The sequence below is a fragment of the Acanthochromis polyacanthus genome, chromosome 21, assembly GCF_021347895.1.
Source record: "Acanthochromis polyacanthus isolate Apoly-LR-REF ecotype Palm Island chromosome 21, KAUST_Apoly_ChrSc, whole genome shotgun sequence".
NCBI lineage: Eukaryota > Metazoa > Chordata > Actinopteri > Pomacentridae > Acanthochromis > Acanthochromis polyacanthus.
Window position 1 is genome coordinate 27,254,146 of NC_067133.1, and position 16,135 is coordinate 27,270,280.

General features: G+C 38.8%; 1 protein-coding gene across 1 annotated transcript; it reads right to left on the reverse strand.

Moving 5' to 3' along the window:
• Window positions 1-701: 701 nt before the first annotated feature.
• Window positions 702-8,877, reverse strand: si:ch211-157c3.4 (Lipopolysaccharide-induced tumor necrosis factor-alpha factor homolog-like). The gene is made up of 5 exons (XM_022213596.2): window positions 8,819-8,877; window positions 4,296-4,345; window positions 3,829-3,936; window positions 3,525-3,726; window positions 702-1,720 (listed from the first exon to the last, which is right to left on the reverse strand). The coding sequence occupies exons 2-5, from the start codon at window positions 4,339-4,341 to the stop codon at window positions 1,603-1,605; spliced, it is 474 nt and encodes a 157-aa protein (XP_022069288.2). The 5' UTR covers window positions 4,342-4,345; window positions 8,819-8,877; the 3' UTR covers window positions 702-1,602.
• Window positions 8,878-16,135: the final 7,258 nt, after the last annotated feature.

Below are 16,135 nucleotides of genomic sequence, written 5' to 3' on the forward strand. Positions count from 1 at the left end.
TGGACCAGGCTAACCTCAAAGAGGAACATTATAAGCAGGACAGGTTGTTTGTTAAAACGCATGTTGACTGGAATAAAGGTGCTTTGGACAAATGAGCCAAAATGACTGAGACTGTCAACAGTTTCCTGTAGACGGTTGCATAGCAGGTGACAGTAGAGAGAACTCTGTCCACAGGAATTCTCTTGTCTTTCATCTGTACAGGACATTGATTGCTTTAAAACCGTGTACTGTTACATATAAGGGTTCTAGTATTTCTGTTCATTCCATTTTTATTTATTATTTGAAACGATACCTAAAAGTGAAGTGTATGTTCCTTTATGCATGGAATATGTATTAATGGAGCCCTAAAGTATGGCTGCCTATTGATAGCTTCAAATTATTTCAGAGAAAACTGCATTTTGTCTTGTGTGACTTTATTACTTGTAGTTGTCTTCAACCCAGAATTCGACATAGACATAAATTATTTTAAAAACTTGAGAAACATACAGGTCCCTTTAATGTGGGACTTCTTTAATGAGGTCAGAGATCATACAGAACACTGCTGAGCTGTAACCTTAACCTAACCTGTTGTCTTTACTACAGCTGAAGAGCCAACATCCACCATTAACCACTTTCACCAGACACTGTGACTCAAACATCCACAGCTCAGCTAGTTGACCTCTGACTTCTCTGAAGGAGGACAAGAAAACAGCAGCATAGGATTTGTAGTCTTTGATTACAATCTACTTTTATTAGAGAAATATTGTTATCAAATAGCTCACAATGGTGAATAACAAGTCAGTTTCATTCAGGAGGGGAGACGAGGAGGAATCACACATCATGGTAGTGTTATAAAGCAGAAAGTTCTTTTTTTCTCAACAAGTTAGAAGACAGAAATGTATTCCCAAAATAATTAGACAATTATGATATAATATATATATATATATATAATTATAGCTTTATTTTTGCATTGAACTTTGCAATGTAACAAAGGAACAGGTGTTTGTTTCAGATTGCTGAACTATGAGGGTAATTTTGAGACTGAACATATAAATATAACCAAAATGGTTTAATTTTACCTGAGGAAGTTTCATTTCTGACAACCAGAAACAACACAAATTTACTGTGCAAGTGCAGATGAGCAAATATTTGTGCTTTTGCTCTCTGCTCTGGTTTATTGTGTTGGTTTGTGTCAGACTGATCTGTTTAAAGTTCACATGCACAATCCCTTTAAACATAAAGCATTTATTAGAGTCTATATACATGCCTTCATTTTGACAACATTATGTATGCAAAGGTTTGTGAGTATAATGATATTCTAACAGTTCCAAAAAAAAATGCATGGGGTGTGCTTTAACTTGCCAGAGCTCTAAAAGATGGATATTTAAGCTCTGGCAACACAACAACACTCCCAGTCTGTTTGCTAATAATATGATACAATGCAGAAAGTAATTGTTGCTGCTATGAATCATCCATAGAGATGAGTGGCATCTGTTAGCTCTCTGTTAGTCTCAGAAAGTGGCACAAATGCTCCTTGTTTTAACCCGGTAACGGAAACTCAGACAAAGGTAACATCATGTTAGCTCTCATTTCTACGGTTCCATTTTCCTGCCCTCATGTCCGTCATTTACAGCATTTTCTCTTCTCGACGTGCAGGACTCTGTTGCAGCGGGGGCACGTGTGGTGAGCATCCTTGAACTTTTTCATGAAGAATGGAATCAGGCAGCAGCACAGAACCAACCTGCAACACACACACACACACATACAGAGTTGGTTTCATGCAGCCAGATCTTACATGTATGTTTAAATTTTTCTTTTATCTCCTCATGAACTGGGGTTCTGTGACATGTTTGACTCATTATGGATGCTAAACAATAAACACAAACATGAAACATGAGCTCAGATTGTATTTAAAATTGAAAAATTAAATAAACTGGGAAATTACAAACACGGTACTTTCTTTTTAACTGCCAGCAGGGGGCGACTCTTCTAGCTTCAAAAATAAGTCTGATTGTTCAGAAGAAATTCTGACTTGATTTGTTACATCAGTAAACATTTTCTTAATGAGTTTGTGGTCTCCAAATTCAAGTCTTATTCATGACAGCATCAATTCATTATTCCACCAAGGAGTTCTGTGACAACATGCATTGGTTTGTCTGTCTGTCTGTTAGCAACATTACTCAAAAACGGACTAACAGATTTGGATGAAATTTTCAGGGAAGGTCAGAAATGACACAAGAACCAAGTGATTAGATTTTGGCAGTGATGCAGCTTATAGTCTGGATCTATGGATTTGTTAAAGACTTCTGTATCATTGCCAGATAGCGGCACATTGTCACTGTAACTATGACAACAAGTAAACACTACGTCAGCTGCCTGCTGATGATCACATGATTGTAATCCTACCACAAATCAACTGCTGCAGACTTATCCATCGGAAATGATACAAGGAACAACTGATTAAATTGCGAGGGTGTTTCTGAGTCCCATCAATTCACGCCACTGGCTACATATTTAGGTCATGTGATTCAGTATCTGTACATAACGTACACATGCATAACACACGCCTGTGCTCAGCGCAAGGTAATTTTGTTTGTGGGTACATCTATATTGAATGGACACATTCTATGTTGGCGTGATTTCTGATCATCAATAATAAACAAATTAATTAAGCCATTAATAAACAAATGTTGCGTTTACTTCTAAAGATGCTGCATTTCTGACAGGGCCAAATGGGGAATGAACAGCCTTGGTGGAGTATTGCACTCTCTGAGTGCTTTTCTTGTTTTACAAATTATGATGACTTTGAAGATAAGGTTGTGTCTTGATGTTTTATTGTCCATCATAACATAATTAGCACTAATAGCACTAACAGTAAAGGGATAAATGCAACAAAAATCTTGCATTAAATTTATATGTCATATTTTGTAACAAATCTGTCTCCTCAACATCTTAGACTGTCTGGATTTAACTCATTGAAACACAACTTCAGTCAAACTCACAACTTCGTCTTGGAGCTTTGCAATCATAATCATCCTTTGAATGAGGAAAACTGCAAAATAATCAGTTACAAAGTACCTGTTATTAGCTTATTCTACGGTATTAATGAGCTTCATGTTTGGAATTGTTATTGCATTTTAATAACTGCACTGTAAATTCTTTTTATTGTTTTATTACATTTACTTCACATGTAGACAAGAAAATTAGATGTGTTTTCTTATGCCTGCCTGACTAATCTTTAAAAGCAACTGGAGCTGATATCAACTCTACGCTGAGGCTCCCAAGGTTACTTTAGGTCAACTGTTTTTGTTATTATTGGAAATTTTTTTAGAGATTTTGCACCACTGAATATCACCTAGCCTGAAAGTGTGGCCTGTTCTCGGGACGTAGTGCACAGTCTGTTGTGTGCACTGAGGTGCTTCCTGTTTAAGGTGGTCAGTGGGGGCCCATCAGCAATCGTCTGCCCCGGAGCCCCCACGCAGTTTAATGCAGCCATGTCAATAGAACCAAATAAAAACCACAATGTTCCTGTGCCAGACACTGACCCGCAGCAGATGAAGAGTAGGCACATCAGCCAGGCGTACGTCCCTGCTTTGTAGGTGACGTTTGTCATGACCTGCTGCTGACAGGAGGAGCAGGTCGTCATGCCGGGGGAATGTCCCAGCCCCGTTTCATAGCTCACAAACTTTCTTCTGCCGTCTCCGGATTCTAAACCTGAACCCAGGCCTCCCCCGCCGCTGGTGTACACTGGAGAAGACAGAGAGGACAGGACAGAAAAGTTAACTGACAGAATATAAATGTGGGTTTCTGCCACATTGTTTCTAAAAGCAACAGGATATGTGAGAATACCTGGCGTGCCATGAGTGGCGGTGGTGTGGTCCTGTGTGCTGTCTGGGGGGGTGAAAGGGGTGTGGAGGTGGTAGACCTTCACTGAATCTCCCCCACCCTGACCTTCGACTGGACCAGATGAAGAAGAAAAAAACAGACAGACACAAAAAGGAGTTCATGAGCCATCTTATAGAAAGCACAGCTATGTATTTCACAGACTAGCAAGCTTTTCTAAAAACATGTTTGTGTTCTGGGATTTGCAAGATACAGCATCCATAGTTGATAAAAAAAAAAACAAATTCATGTATTTCATGTGACTGGAGTGCAATCCACAGGTGGCCAAATAAACTACAACAAAAACAGTAAGATCGGAAAGTGTGCATCAGTCTATAGTATCTACATTTTCTATTATTTACAAGCAGTTTAGTGAAAAAAAAAGTCTTCTTAATATAGTGATGATGTGTGAGAGCATCTGTGTTTGGTCTCACCTGGTAAGATGTACGGAGGAAGCGCTTTTTGTCCGTCTGCGCTCATTATGCTGCCAAGAGAGAGAAGACGTGTTACGAAGGGTTCAGTTAAGGCAAAACATACTGCTGCCCTTTTAAACATCCCACCAATTTCTCCTAAATGTGCTTCCACCCAGCAGATGGAGCCAAAGAATCACGGTTAAGCAAAAGCACATCTGTCAGACTCTTGTCATCCGCAAGTGACACATATTTGGATGTTTCCTGTCAGCATCCCCGGTAAACGCCTGGGTGTGTCTGTTTGCTGGCATGCTTTAGGTGTGGTCATGCACTCTTTGTTCACAAACAAATGCTCTCTGAGGAGAAGCAAGGATTTCTTTGTTTTATTTGTTATGTTAAGATTATGAATCAGAAAAATCATGTGACATCCAGACTCCTTCTAATTTCTTTTTTTGGAGAAATTTGGTGATTTCTATACACCGAAAGGTTATTAAATACCAAACAGAAGTCATCTCAGAGATATCACTTGCTTTAAGAGTGACTTATTGTTCTATAACCATTCATAAAATAGCTTCACACCTATATTCTACATTAAAATTCCTCTGGAGCCTCTCTATAAAGCTTCCTTTGGAGGAACCTTAATTCAGGCCATTCTTACAAAAATAAAAGTTCAACAAATCCAAAAATAATACAGCTAGCTCCTCAGGTTTGTAAAATATTGGACTGCTGGCACAACTCCACTCACTGAATTAGTGAGTAAACATAAGAAAAAGTCACGTTGAACTTGAATTCAGTTAAATAAATCTCAAATTAAGGGTTTAATTTATGTTTATTATTCGTGCTCTGTCAGTCCAGAAACTCTCCATTGTCATTACTCAAAAATCCACCAGTGTGGGATGTCACATTAAGATCACTTTGAACTGCAAATGAGCAAATTTTGATAATTAGTCAACTACATGGCTAACAAAACAGAGTGTGAAAGACAATTTTAAGGTCAATAAGATCACCGGTATTGATATTTTATGAGATTTAGCTATAGTGTCTCTTGAAGGAAAATACAGTTTTATGCGCCGAATGGTTGATAAACTGCTAACAAATGAACACATCTGTTTTTTGACACTAAAACATGGCCCTGTGATTAGTGTTTATCGTAACCACGCAGCTCATTTCTGCCTCAGCTGCTTGTAGACCTTAATTATACACATTACTCCACATCTACTATTGTCTCAGTTCTGGTTCTTTCCACATAAACAAGCACCAAACCACACACTAGCATGGCAGATATTCATTTTCTCTTTCACACATGCACATAAAATAACAAACAATACATTCCAACTTCACTTTCATGTGACATCTTATCCTCATAAGCAACACAGATTCTCAGTTTTTTCTCCTAAACACACATCATTATGTTTCTATCACTTCACTTACATTTTCTGGTGAATAACCCTGATCTTAGACCGAGTCAAATATATTATAATTTACATTATGGGAACTTGGTTTTTTTGCCCCCAGACTAAAGACAACACTGGTAAAACACTTTCCACCTCACTGCCTTGCTGGACTTTCCTCCCTTCATTCATTACATGCACTGAGGTGAAGCTACAGTTCATCACTTGTCACTGGATTCACAGCAGATGATCGACTGCTTTGTCACTGTGTCTCACACACACACAGCGACACACACACAGCCTGTGTACACCCATATGCTGGTGCAGGAATGCAACCCAGCAGCATGTTTCTCTCGGTGTCACAGACTGAGGGTGTGTCGACCAAACCTTCTCATGATGAACTCACGCTGCAGACTAAACTGTCACCTTTCACAAATCCAGTCCAGTGAGCTGATTGAATGCCATCTGTGCTTTAGCGTGCTTCATCTAAAATGAGCAAAACAGCCTAAATGTTGGCTTAAATGCAAAAAAAGCTTAATTTTCCTATGTGAAAAAAACATATAAAACATTTTTAAAGCAAGAATTGACATTTTACATTCATTTCCTCTGTGAATATGACTGTAAATGACTAGTTGCAGAGGTTAATCTGCTGGTTGCTGTTTTGCTCACTGGCTCTGCTCCACTGTGAACCCAACAGCTGGAAAGTTTGGGTGTGTCGGTTCTGCAAAGATATTTCCAGTAGTCCTGTTTTTTTTTATTGTTATTATTCCTGAAGGTAGACAAATGCTTGACTTTGACTTGTTTCTTGTCTGAATAAGTGAAAGAATAGTCAGAGAAGCATTGCATTTTGGCTACAGGCTGGGTAGTGATGGTGCAATTAGAAGCCCTTGAAAAGAAGGTCTTAGCTAGTATAAGTCCAATTCGAATTTTGCTTTTATTACAATAAAAAGAGAAAGAATTAGATTTATAAAAGCAATAGAAAACATGTTTAATCGATATAGACAGACAGAGGCAGAGATCCACACTCCAAATAGCTACTAAATGAATGTGTCTGTCATCAGATGTTCCATGTGGCTGGTGATGGACACAGTAACTGCAGGGTGTGGCTTGAGAAAAGTCCATCCACTGCATTGTAAAGATACTTTTAAACCACAGCAGGGAAAGCTTAGTGGCAACCGATCAAACAATAAGTCTTTTGTAAGAGAAGACTGAAGTTAATGACCTCAGCTGAGACAGTGTCTGCTCTTGCTAGAGCTTTAAGTCGAGGCAAGCGCCTGAGAGGAAAGGAAAAAATGAGCAAGACAGCAAAACTGGAAAGGCAAATGAGCTGCCAATCTTATGGTTTGACCAAAAAAAAAAAAAGACCCTCCATTCTACAATTCTACAATTTCATTCAGCAGACACTTTTGTCCAAAGCGATGTACAACACAAGCAAGAATTCAGACATAAGGAAAAACCTGTAGTAAGTGCAAAAAGTGCTTCAAGTGCGATTGGTCAAAGGTGTTGCCATCAAGTTGCAGAAGAATTGCCAAACACCCCCCCCCCCTTTTTTTTTGTTTTTTACTTTGTCAGCACCCTAAGTTCCTCCTGATTGCAGCAGCTCCACCACTGGTGAGAACAGGTGATTAAGAAACACTCCTGAAAGCACTTTCTACAAATTTAACTACATCCAGTTGGGTTTGCAGCTAATTACGCGGCTGAAGGGTTGGATTTCCTCTGTGGTTGAACTGCATATTGGCTACAAACCACATGCTGAGTTCAGTGAAACTCGCTCTTTCTGATGCAGAGCAGGTCAAGTTAACACCCTGATTTGAAGTCAAAGGTGTGGCCGGCACTGTATGAGACATCTGTGGCGGTCAAACCTGCCTGAGCATGTGAGAGAAAGAGTGAGAATGTGTGCAGTCTGTTTCTGTGACGCCTTTCAATGACCAGCTGATGAAGGAAGGGAAATCATCCAGTTCATCACTCGTCACTTCACTCACCATAATTTACAGTCTGACCTGGTTTCTAATGTGCCAGTCAGTGGGAACACTCACAGAATATCATAGAAAAAAATAAAATTGTTAATTTTCCAAGGAAAAAAATGGATTGATCAAGTTACAACTCTTATATGATGTTAAAACAAGGAAGGAAATTCAAGCTTGTGCGTCAAGTTTGGTTCTTCTTTTTAACTAGAACATGTGATATAACATTTGTTTTTGAATTAAACACTAATGTTCTGTATGTGAAGGTCAGTTCAAATTGTTCTGATTTGTTCCTATTTCAGAGTTTGCTTAGCCTGATTTATAAAAATGACACATCACTGAATTCAGATCACTCAAACTGAACTCTTCTAGTCTCTAGATTTTCATTGTCTCACAATTTTTCAATTTATTGTATTCTAGTTGCTTATGTAGTTTACTTACTTGTTTTTGTGCATAAAACCCATTATTGTGTCTCTCATAAAAGTTACAGCCTGAAAGATACCATCGTTTTACACCTGCTAGTACAACTGGTCAGATCAGCCAACGACATATGTGCAAAAAAATAGGCTGTTGTTGAACTTGTTCTACTGCAAAAACTGCCAAAAGCAATAACTAACTACAATTACAGGAACTTTAAACCAGTTACAATCACATTAGTCAACATCTTGATCATTGGTTAACGTGGTATTACATAAGATTAGCTCAAGTTCATTCCAGTAATGTCCAAAATCTCATGAGAAGACATGAAGTGTAGGTGACGCAATCCTTGTCTCTTTAAAAACACTGTGTTAAATTCCGTGTTTTTGTGCACCATTCACATAAATGGTGCGCTCTCTCAAAATCTGGAAACACCAGAGATACAGAACAAAGGCTGGATTCCTCTGAGCTGCACCTGTGGCTGTACAAATAGCTCAAAGCCTCAAATGCCATTAAATAATGTCAATAAAAAAAATCCAAAGCATAAAATTCCTGAGAGAGGAAGCAGACTACAATAAACATCTGGTTAGAAATGTGTGAAATGCTCCTCCAGGCTGAAGTGATGCTTGCCATCACATTCCAGCAGTAAAAATATTATTTGTCACCAGAGATTCAACAACAGTCATTAATGTGAGACAATGAGCTTTCTTACAGGCACAAATGCCACATCTTCAGGTTTGCACATAAAAATAAATTCCATTTCCATCAGTCTTACCTTGGTGGAGTGTTGCAGTCGGTGTGCGTAGCTGTGTGTGAGATGCTGCTGATGTAGAGTCCAGACAGAGTGTGGCTGAGACGCTCACCTGTCTCACCTGTACCTGTACAAGCCTCTCCCCGCCCGCCCACTGCCCTGCCCTCACCAACAAAGAAGCCAGCATGCAGCTCCAATGAGTCACTCAGAGGTTTTGATGTCACTCTCAAAGGCTGTTCTGGTCTTCCTTTGCGACCTGCTCTTTGTTTCTTGGAGATTATCGAGGGAGTGTGTGTGCGATGTGTGTGTCACATGTTTGGGAATATAACTTGTTTCTCTTCCTGCGGAGACTTCTTTTTTTTTATCCAAACACAGATTGTGAAGCACTGCAACATTGTTTTCAGTCCTTGGAATGTGGCCTGAAGGCCATCGTCACACTCTGACTGACACACGTTGACATATTTTTGCACACAAAGTTGCAAGAATTCAGACTCACAGGAGCTGCAGGATGCTGCTGCTGCTGCTGCTGAAGAGGCAACAAATCCAACTTACCCGTACTATTTGCTCCAAGGGGAATAGTTGGGATCCATTACCACCTTTAGTCATCTATATGCTTACATCTATATAAAGTTGAACAATAACACAAATAAACAGAATAAACTGTAGTCATTCAGGGTTGTTTAGTAAGTAACTGTGAGGACTCCAAACATGATCATCACTCATAAAATAAATAAATAAATAAATTAACTAAATGGTGACAGTGGTCCAAACATACACAACCAATCAAAAGGTTGGGGTCACTTAGAAATAATAATATAGGGCAACTTCAACTCATTAAGAGCAACTTTAACTAATGTGGAGCAACTTTAATATAGAGCAACTATAATTAATAATATCAACTTTAGCTAATATAGAGCAACTTTAACTCATGTACACTACTGTTCAAAAGTTTGAGGTTACTTATAAATGTTCTTTTTTTGAAAGAAAAACATTTTTTTTCCAATGAGGATAACATTAAATGAATCAGAAATACAGTCCAGACATTGTTAAAGTGGTAAATGACTGTTCTAGCTGGAAACGGCTGATTTTTAATGGAATATCTCCATAGGGGTACAGAGGAACATTTCCAGCAACCATCACTCCTGTGTTCTAATGCTACATTGTGTTAGCTAATGGTGTAGTTCAATGCAGTCTCCATTCTAGAGTAGAGACCCAGCCCTCTCTCGATCACTGATGATTTCACCTGCACAACATGTGGTCAAGTGTGCAGATCCAGGATTGGCCTACTGTAGCTAGTCATAAAAGCAGGCATCAAACATTACCTTCAAATCTGCGGTAGTCAGCGAGAGAGAGAGAGAGTGTTAGCTGATGGTGTTGAAAGGCTAACTGATGATTAGAAAACTCTTGGGCAGTTATGTTAGCACATGAATAAAAGTGTGAATTTTCATGGAAAAAATTAAATCGCAAAGGTGACCCCAAACTTTGAACGCTAGTGTAAATATTTATGTAAGATTTTCTTCCAATAAGGTCATTTAAAGACAATGTAGTCAAAGCTGGTCTGTTTGATTTAAATAGGAGTGCCAGCTAACTATCCATCCATCCATCCATCCATCCATCCATTCTCTATACACCATTTTATCCTCAGTAGGGTCGCAGGGGGTGCTGGAGTCTATCCCAGCTGACTCGGGGCAAAGGCAGGGGACACCCTGGACAGGTTGCCAGTCTGTCACAGGGCTACATATACAGAAAAACAATCACAATCACCTACAGGCGATTCAGAATAATCAATTAACCTGAGCCACAATACCTGGAGAAAACCCACGCATGCACAGGGAGAACATGCAAACTCCATGCAGAAAGATCCCGGTTAGGCCAGGACACTAACTGGGGATCGAGCTGCAAGGTGAAAGTGCTAACCACCAAGCCACTGTGCAGCCCTGTCAGCTAACTACTAAAGTATTATTAAACAAATATTTTAATATACACTGTTCAGCCACAACATTAACACCACTGACAATGAGTATCATTGATTATCTTATTACTATGTCACCTGTTAAGAATTGCTCTGTATTAGGCGGCAAGTAAACAGTCAGTTCTTGTTAAAAAGCAGATAAAAATGACCAAACGATGGCATCTGAGCAACTTCTACAAGGACCAGCTGTGATGATCAGATGACTGACTCAGAGCCTCTCTAAAACACCAGCTCTTGGGTATTTTTTCCCCAGTATGCATTGATTAATATTCACCAAACATGTTTGGAGAACAAAAGGACAAAAGGTAAACTGGTGACAGGGTCGTGGCCTCTTAAGGCTCACTGATTCATGTGAGAAGCAAAGGCCGGTCATTGTGGTCAAATCTCACAGAAATCATAGAATAACACAAATTGTTGTAAAGCTGGTGCGCAGATATCACTGTCTGATTTATTAGAGTTTGGGCAGAAACTCCAGAGCTCAAAAACAACTGGTTCAAAGCAAGGTAGGCTTAGAGCTTCTAGCACAGTTCATACACAAGGCAATTTAAGGTGCTTCACAATGCCAAAGAAATACACTACCATTCAAAGGTTTGGGGTCACCCAGACAGTTTCATGTTTTCCATAAAAACTCACACTTTTATTCATGTGCTAGCATAACTGCACAAGGGTTTTCTAATCATCAATGAGCCTTTCAACACCATTAGCTAACACAATGTAGCATTAGAACACAGGAGTGATGGTTGCTGGAAATGTTCTTCTGTACCCCTATGTATATAGTCCATTAAAAATCATTTGTTTCCAGCTAGAATAGTCATTTAGCACATTAACAATGTCTAGGCTGTATTTCTGATTAATCTAATGTTATCGTCATTGAAAAAAACAAAATTAAGGACATTTCTAAGTGACCCCAAACTTTTGAACGGTAGTGTGTATTTCACCGCTACCAGTTCCTCTTTGTCACTTTCGAACACAATCATAAAGGTATAGATGCATAAAACGTTTTCAGTATATAAAATGCAACTAATCTTTTCACACTGTTTATCAGTGGTAAACAACAGGCTTCTGGAGGGTGATGATGGATGCAGTGTTGAGAAATTTGACTATTAAAACTGTTTCCATTTCAGTGGTTGATGGCACATTCAGTTCCTTTATGTCTTTGCCCGGATGAACAAGGACTCCTCATTATTGAAGTTTTTCTGTAATTTACAGTGCCTGTCTTTTGTCACATTCGCGTCATTAAAGTTCAGTTTAAAAGATGTCTGGGAAGATTAATCTTTTCTTTCACGCAGCTGGGAGCATGCCAGTTGAACCACATTTTTGTGCTGTTGGTCACTGGATCACTGAGAGCTGCTGGGGTTGAGTTTCTCATCTCAGCATACCTGACATGTATGTTGAGGGAGATCTGAAGTGATTTCTAGCATGTTTTCAGATCTGGACCAATGATCCTTCAACCCAGAGAACAACTAAAAAGGTCGATTACGTCAACTCTACTGACTTTTGACCTTCTATCCTTATCAGACGGATGTAGGACAAGTAAACAGTCCAAATCCTGAACGTATTATTCAGTTTTTTTTCTCTGTAGTAAAGACCTAAGATCCAAATCTTGTCATATGTAAGTCTGACTGAATTGCAGGTAAATCTGCATGAAAAAGACAAAATTTCAGGTGAACATTATCAATGATGCAGAGGCAGGTGTGGAAAACCGTAATATATAGAAAGATTCTTGCAGCACACTTTAAACCCTGCCAAATAGAAACATTTTATCTTGTTGGTAATTCTAAAACAATTTAACCGCCACATTTTAGAAAAAAACGGAGTCTAAAATATATTATTTCAGTATTTAATTTCTTTTCTGTCCTCCCTCCACACTACTACACTCGTTTTAAGGATCTACAGTGAAAAAGGTGTGTGTGGAACAGTGGGGTGTTGTCTTTGATCGATGTCAGCTGGGTGAGGTGGTGGTGTCAGTGTGTGTCTGTGTGTTTCGATGGGCCAGATGAACGACATTCCAGACAACAGACCATTCCCTACAGAGTTTTACAATCCTTAAAAAGAATGACGGGTGTGTGTGTGTGTGTGTGTGTGTGTGTGTGTGTGTGTGTGTGTGTGTGTGTGTGTGTGTGTGTGTGTGTGTGTGTGTGTGTGTGTTCTTGTACTTGCTACATTGTGAGTACCATTTTCTGCATTTAACTATCAAAGTGAGGACATTTTTACAAAGTGAGGACATTTTGGCCGGTCCTCACTTTGAAACAGCCATGTTTGAGGGTGAAGACTTGTTTTTAGAGAACAGGTATGAATTGAGGTTTGGTTAGGGTTAGGGTAAGGATTAAGTTTAGGCAATCAGTTGTGATGGTTAAGGTTAGGGTAAGGCTCTAGGAAATGCATTACGCCTATGGATGTCCTCACTAAGATAGAAGTACAAACGTGTGTGTGTGTATGTGTGTGTGTGTGTGTGTGTGTATTCTCATTGAAGGGAGTCTTGCTAAGATTGTATTAAAAATATATTGTAGTGACAGACTCAAAGAAAAAAAATTACAGAAGTTAATTAAAAGAAATGAGAAAAGCAAATAAAAAAAACTCTAAAAAATGTTATGGAATCTACAACAAATACCATTTGTAGAAATATCCACAGAGAATTATAAAGTGTAGATGTCCCTACACTGACAGCAGGTCCAGCTGCCACTTTTAGCATTTTGTCTTTTGTTTTTAGCCTCGAGCAGCTCGAATGAAGGACTCCTGATGTCTTACAATTGCTCACTAATTAACGAGGGGTTTTATACGTACTGAGACACTGACAGTTAGAAATTAAGTCTTAAAATTAGTTACTGGTCTTTGTCAAAGCCCTTGACATTGTCAAAAATGTGCTTCATGTGTGTTATTGAGGTCATATTTGGAGGTGGCTAATATTCTTTTAAAAGCATATTTAAACTTCAAAGATGTTACTTTACTCCATCAGTTATTGGCTTTCTGTGAACAAACATTTCTTACTCTTGTAAGGCGCTTCGGAACAGTACAGTTCATGGCAGACTAGTTGCATTAGATTGCATTAGTTTGTACAGTTGTACCTAATAAAGTGGATGGTGAGTAAAGGCATCACACAGAGATAGAAAACCTTCAGGTCAGTATCTGCCTATGAAATAAAACTGCAAATATGACAGTCAGTGAAAAGTATGAAAAATCTGCCATTCTCAAAAAAAATGATCTCTTGGGTTTTGTGGATATTTAATACAAATTGCAAACCAGTCCTGAGGAAAAAAGCAATTGGGGAAGTTTAGAAGTATTTGGTGTGTAGAGCTTCTAAGTTTCTCAAGGTCTTGTGAACTTCAGACAAGTTTTTGCATTTTATAATTTCAATTTTTTTTCTTCAAGAAAATACATGAAATGAACTTGGAAGGTTTGGTGAGTTTGAATTGAATGACCTATATGTCTATGACACAGGACTTTGGGTAAACTGCAGACATTTGCAGGACAACTTACACTGAACATTAATGCAATCTATTTTTTTTCTTTGTATTTATTTATTGTCTTCTTTGTTTTTAATTCTTGTGAAGCACTTTGTGTTGTTCTGCATGAAAAGTGCTATACAAATAAATAAAGTTTTTGAGTTTTTTTTATGAGTATAACTGAGTATCGTCTGCGTAACAGTTGAGCTACATAGATTTGATTTTGGAATTGAACCTTGTCAGACATGTTTTGTGATAATCTGAAAGGCAGAATCAGGAAATGCTAGCCTAGCCGCGCTAGACAACCCACGGCAACGAATTTAATTCTCTGCCAGGGTGGGTCTAGTTACCCTCCATAAGGCTCGAGGCTGGGTTCTCCTAAAACTGGCCGGACCAATCACCATGAAGTATAGAGTCAGAAGGCGGGCGTAACTAAATGACGACAGAGGCGCGACGATTCTGACAGAAACAACCAGCGCACAATAAACAGTTATCTTTCAACTCGGCTTTGACCACAGCCCTTAAAGATTTGAAGCTAAAATTCAACTTGAAAGATAAACAAAGGACGGCACTGAAGTGTTTCATTGAGAAGAAAGACGTATTTGGACTTATGCCGACGGGATATGGCAAATCCTTAATATACCAGTTGGCTCCGCTGGTTGGGAAGCTAATGGAACTTAGTCACAATCCACTGGTGCTCTAGGAACTACGTCAGCCTATTCGTTGCGTTGATTGGTTGTATACCTACCCAATTGCTGCAGAGGGATTTGATAGACAACCTTTTAGCCCACCTCCCTCCCTGTCAAGGTTCCCTAGACCCTTGTGCAGTCAGAAACATGGGTATAGCGTGGCTAGGCTAAGAAAATGCAACAATAAAAGCATTTTTCAAATAGATATATATTCATATTTTGTATTTTCTGCTGTATATTTCTCTTTTTGTTGGGTGGGGAGTGATTTACAAGTGCAATAGTGTTTTTATTGATTGACAATTAGATTATGGGTTCACTGATGTCACAGATGCTCCTGTAAAGGATTCATGCTGAAACCCACTGGAAGGTTTGTCATCAACTGCAAAGACATTCATCCAAAAATATCATCATATGATGTGAGTGCTGAGATCCTTCTTTTGCAACTATGTCTTGGAGACATACAGAAAAAAAAGAAAATATTTCTACAACATGCATGAGTAGTAATGATATTAAAAATTATATTCCACAATCTCTAAGCCCAAAACACTGGAGTTTTCCTTTGGTGGAAAAACTACAAAGTATTAATAATGAGTATATTGTTAAATAATTAGGTTAAGGGCAAATCAGCCATATTCTTGACACATTCCTCGACTCAATGACAAAAATATTTCCACTTTAAGATGTTGAGCTGTACAAACATGGCCTTTACAGATTCCTCTTTGATAATCCTGTTTTATTTATTTAAATTTATCAATGATATATGAAATTTTGTAATGATTTTAGATGGACAGAAGTGATTCGTGGTACTTTTTGTGTTTGACAGAGTTCCAAAAAAGTCTGGTTCAGTTGTAACATGCTGCCAGAAAGACTTTCTAGCTGATTGAGGCATATCAATAATCACTCAACAGGCACTGGGACACTGAGAAGGCAGAAAAATTCCTGTGGTCAGATCACCAGACTGGCTGCCCTGAAACATCCTGTGAGCTCCTGCAGTCTACAACAGTCTAATGCAAACCCAGTCTGAAGTAGGTGATACAGGAATGACTATAACAAATGTTTAAATGTAATGATTTAGTGAATCTATCTTGACAGTGGCAGGACATGTAGAAAAGCAAACAAACAAAGGCAGCATTCAGGTAGCAGGTGGAAGATGAAGAGTAATGAAGGCACTGATTAGATAAAGGGCAAGAATGGAGGCGGATATGATCAGAAATATAAAAATAGTGTCTGACTCACC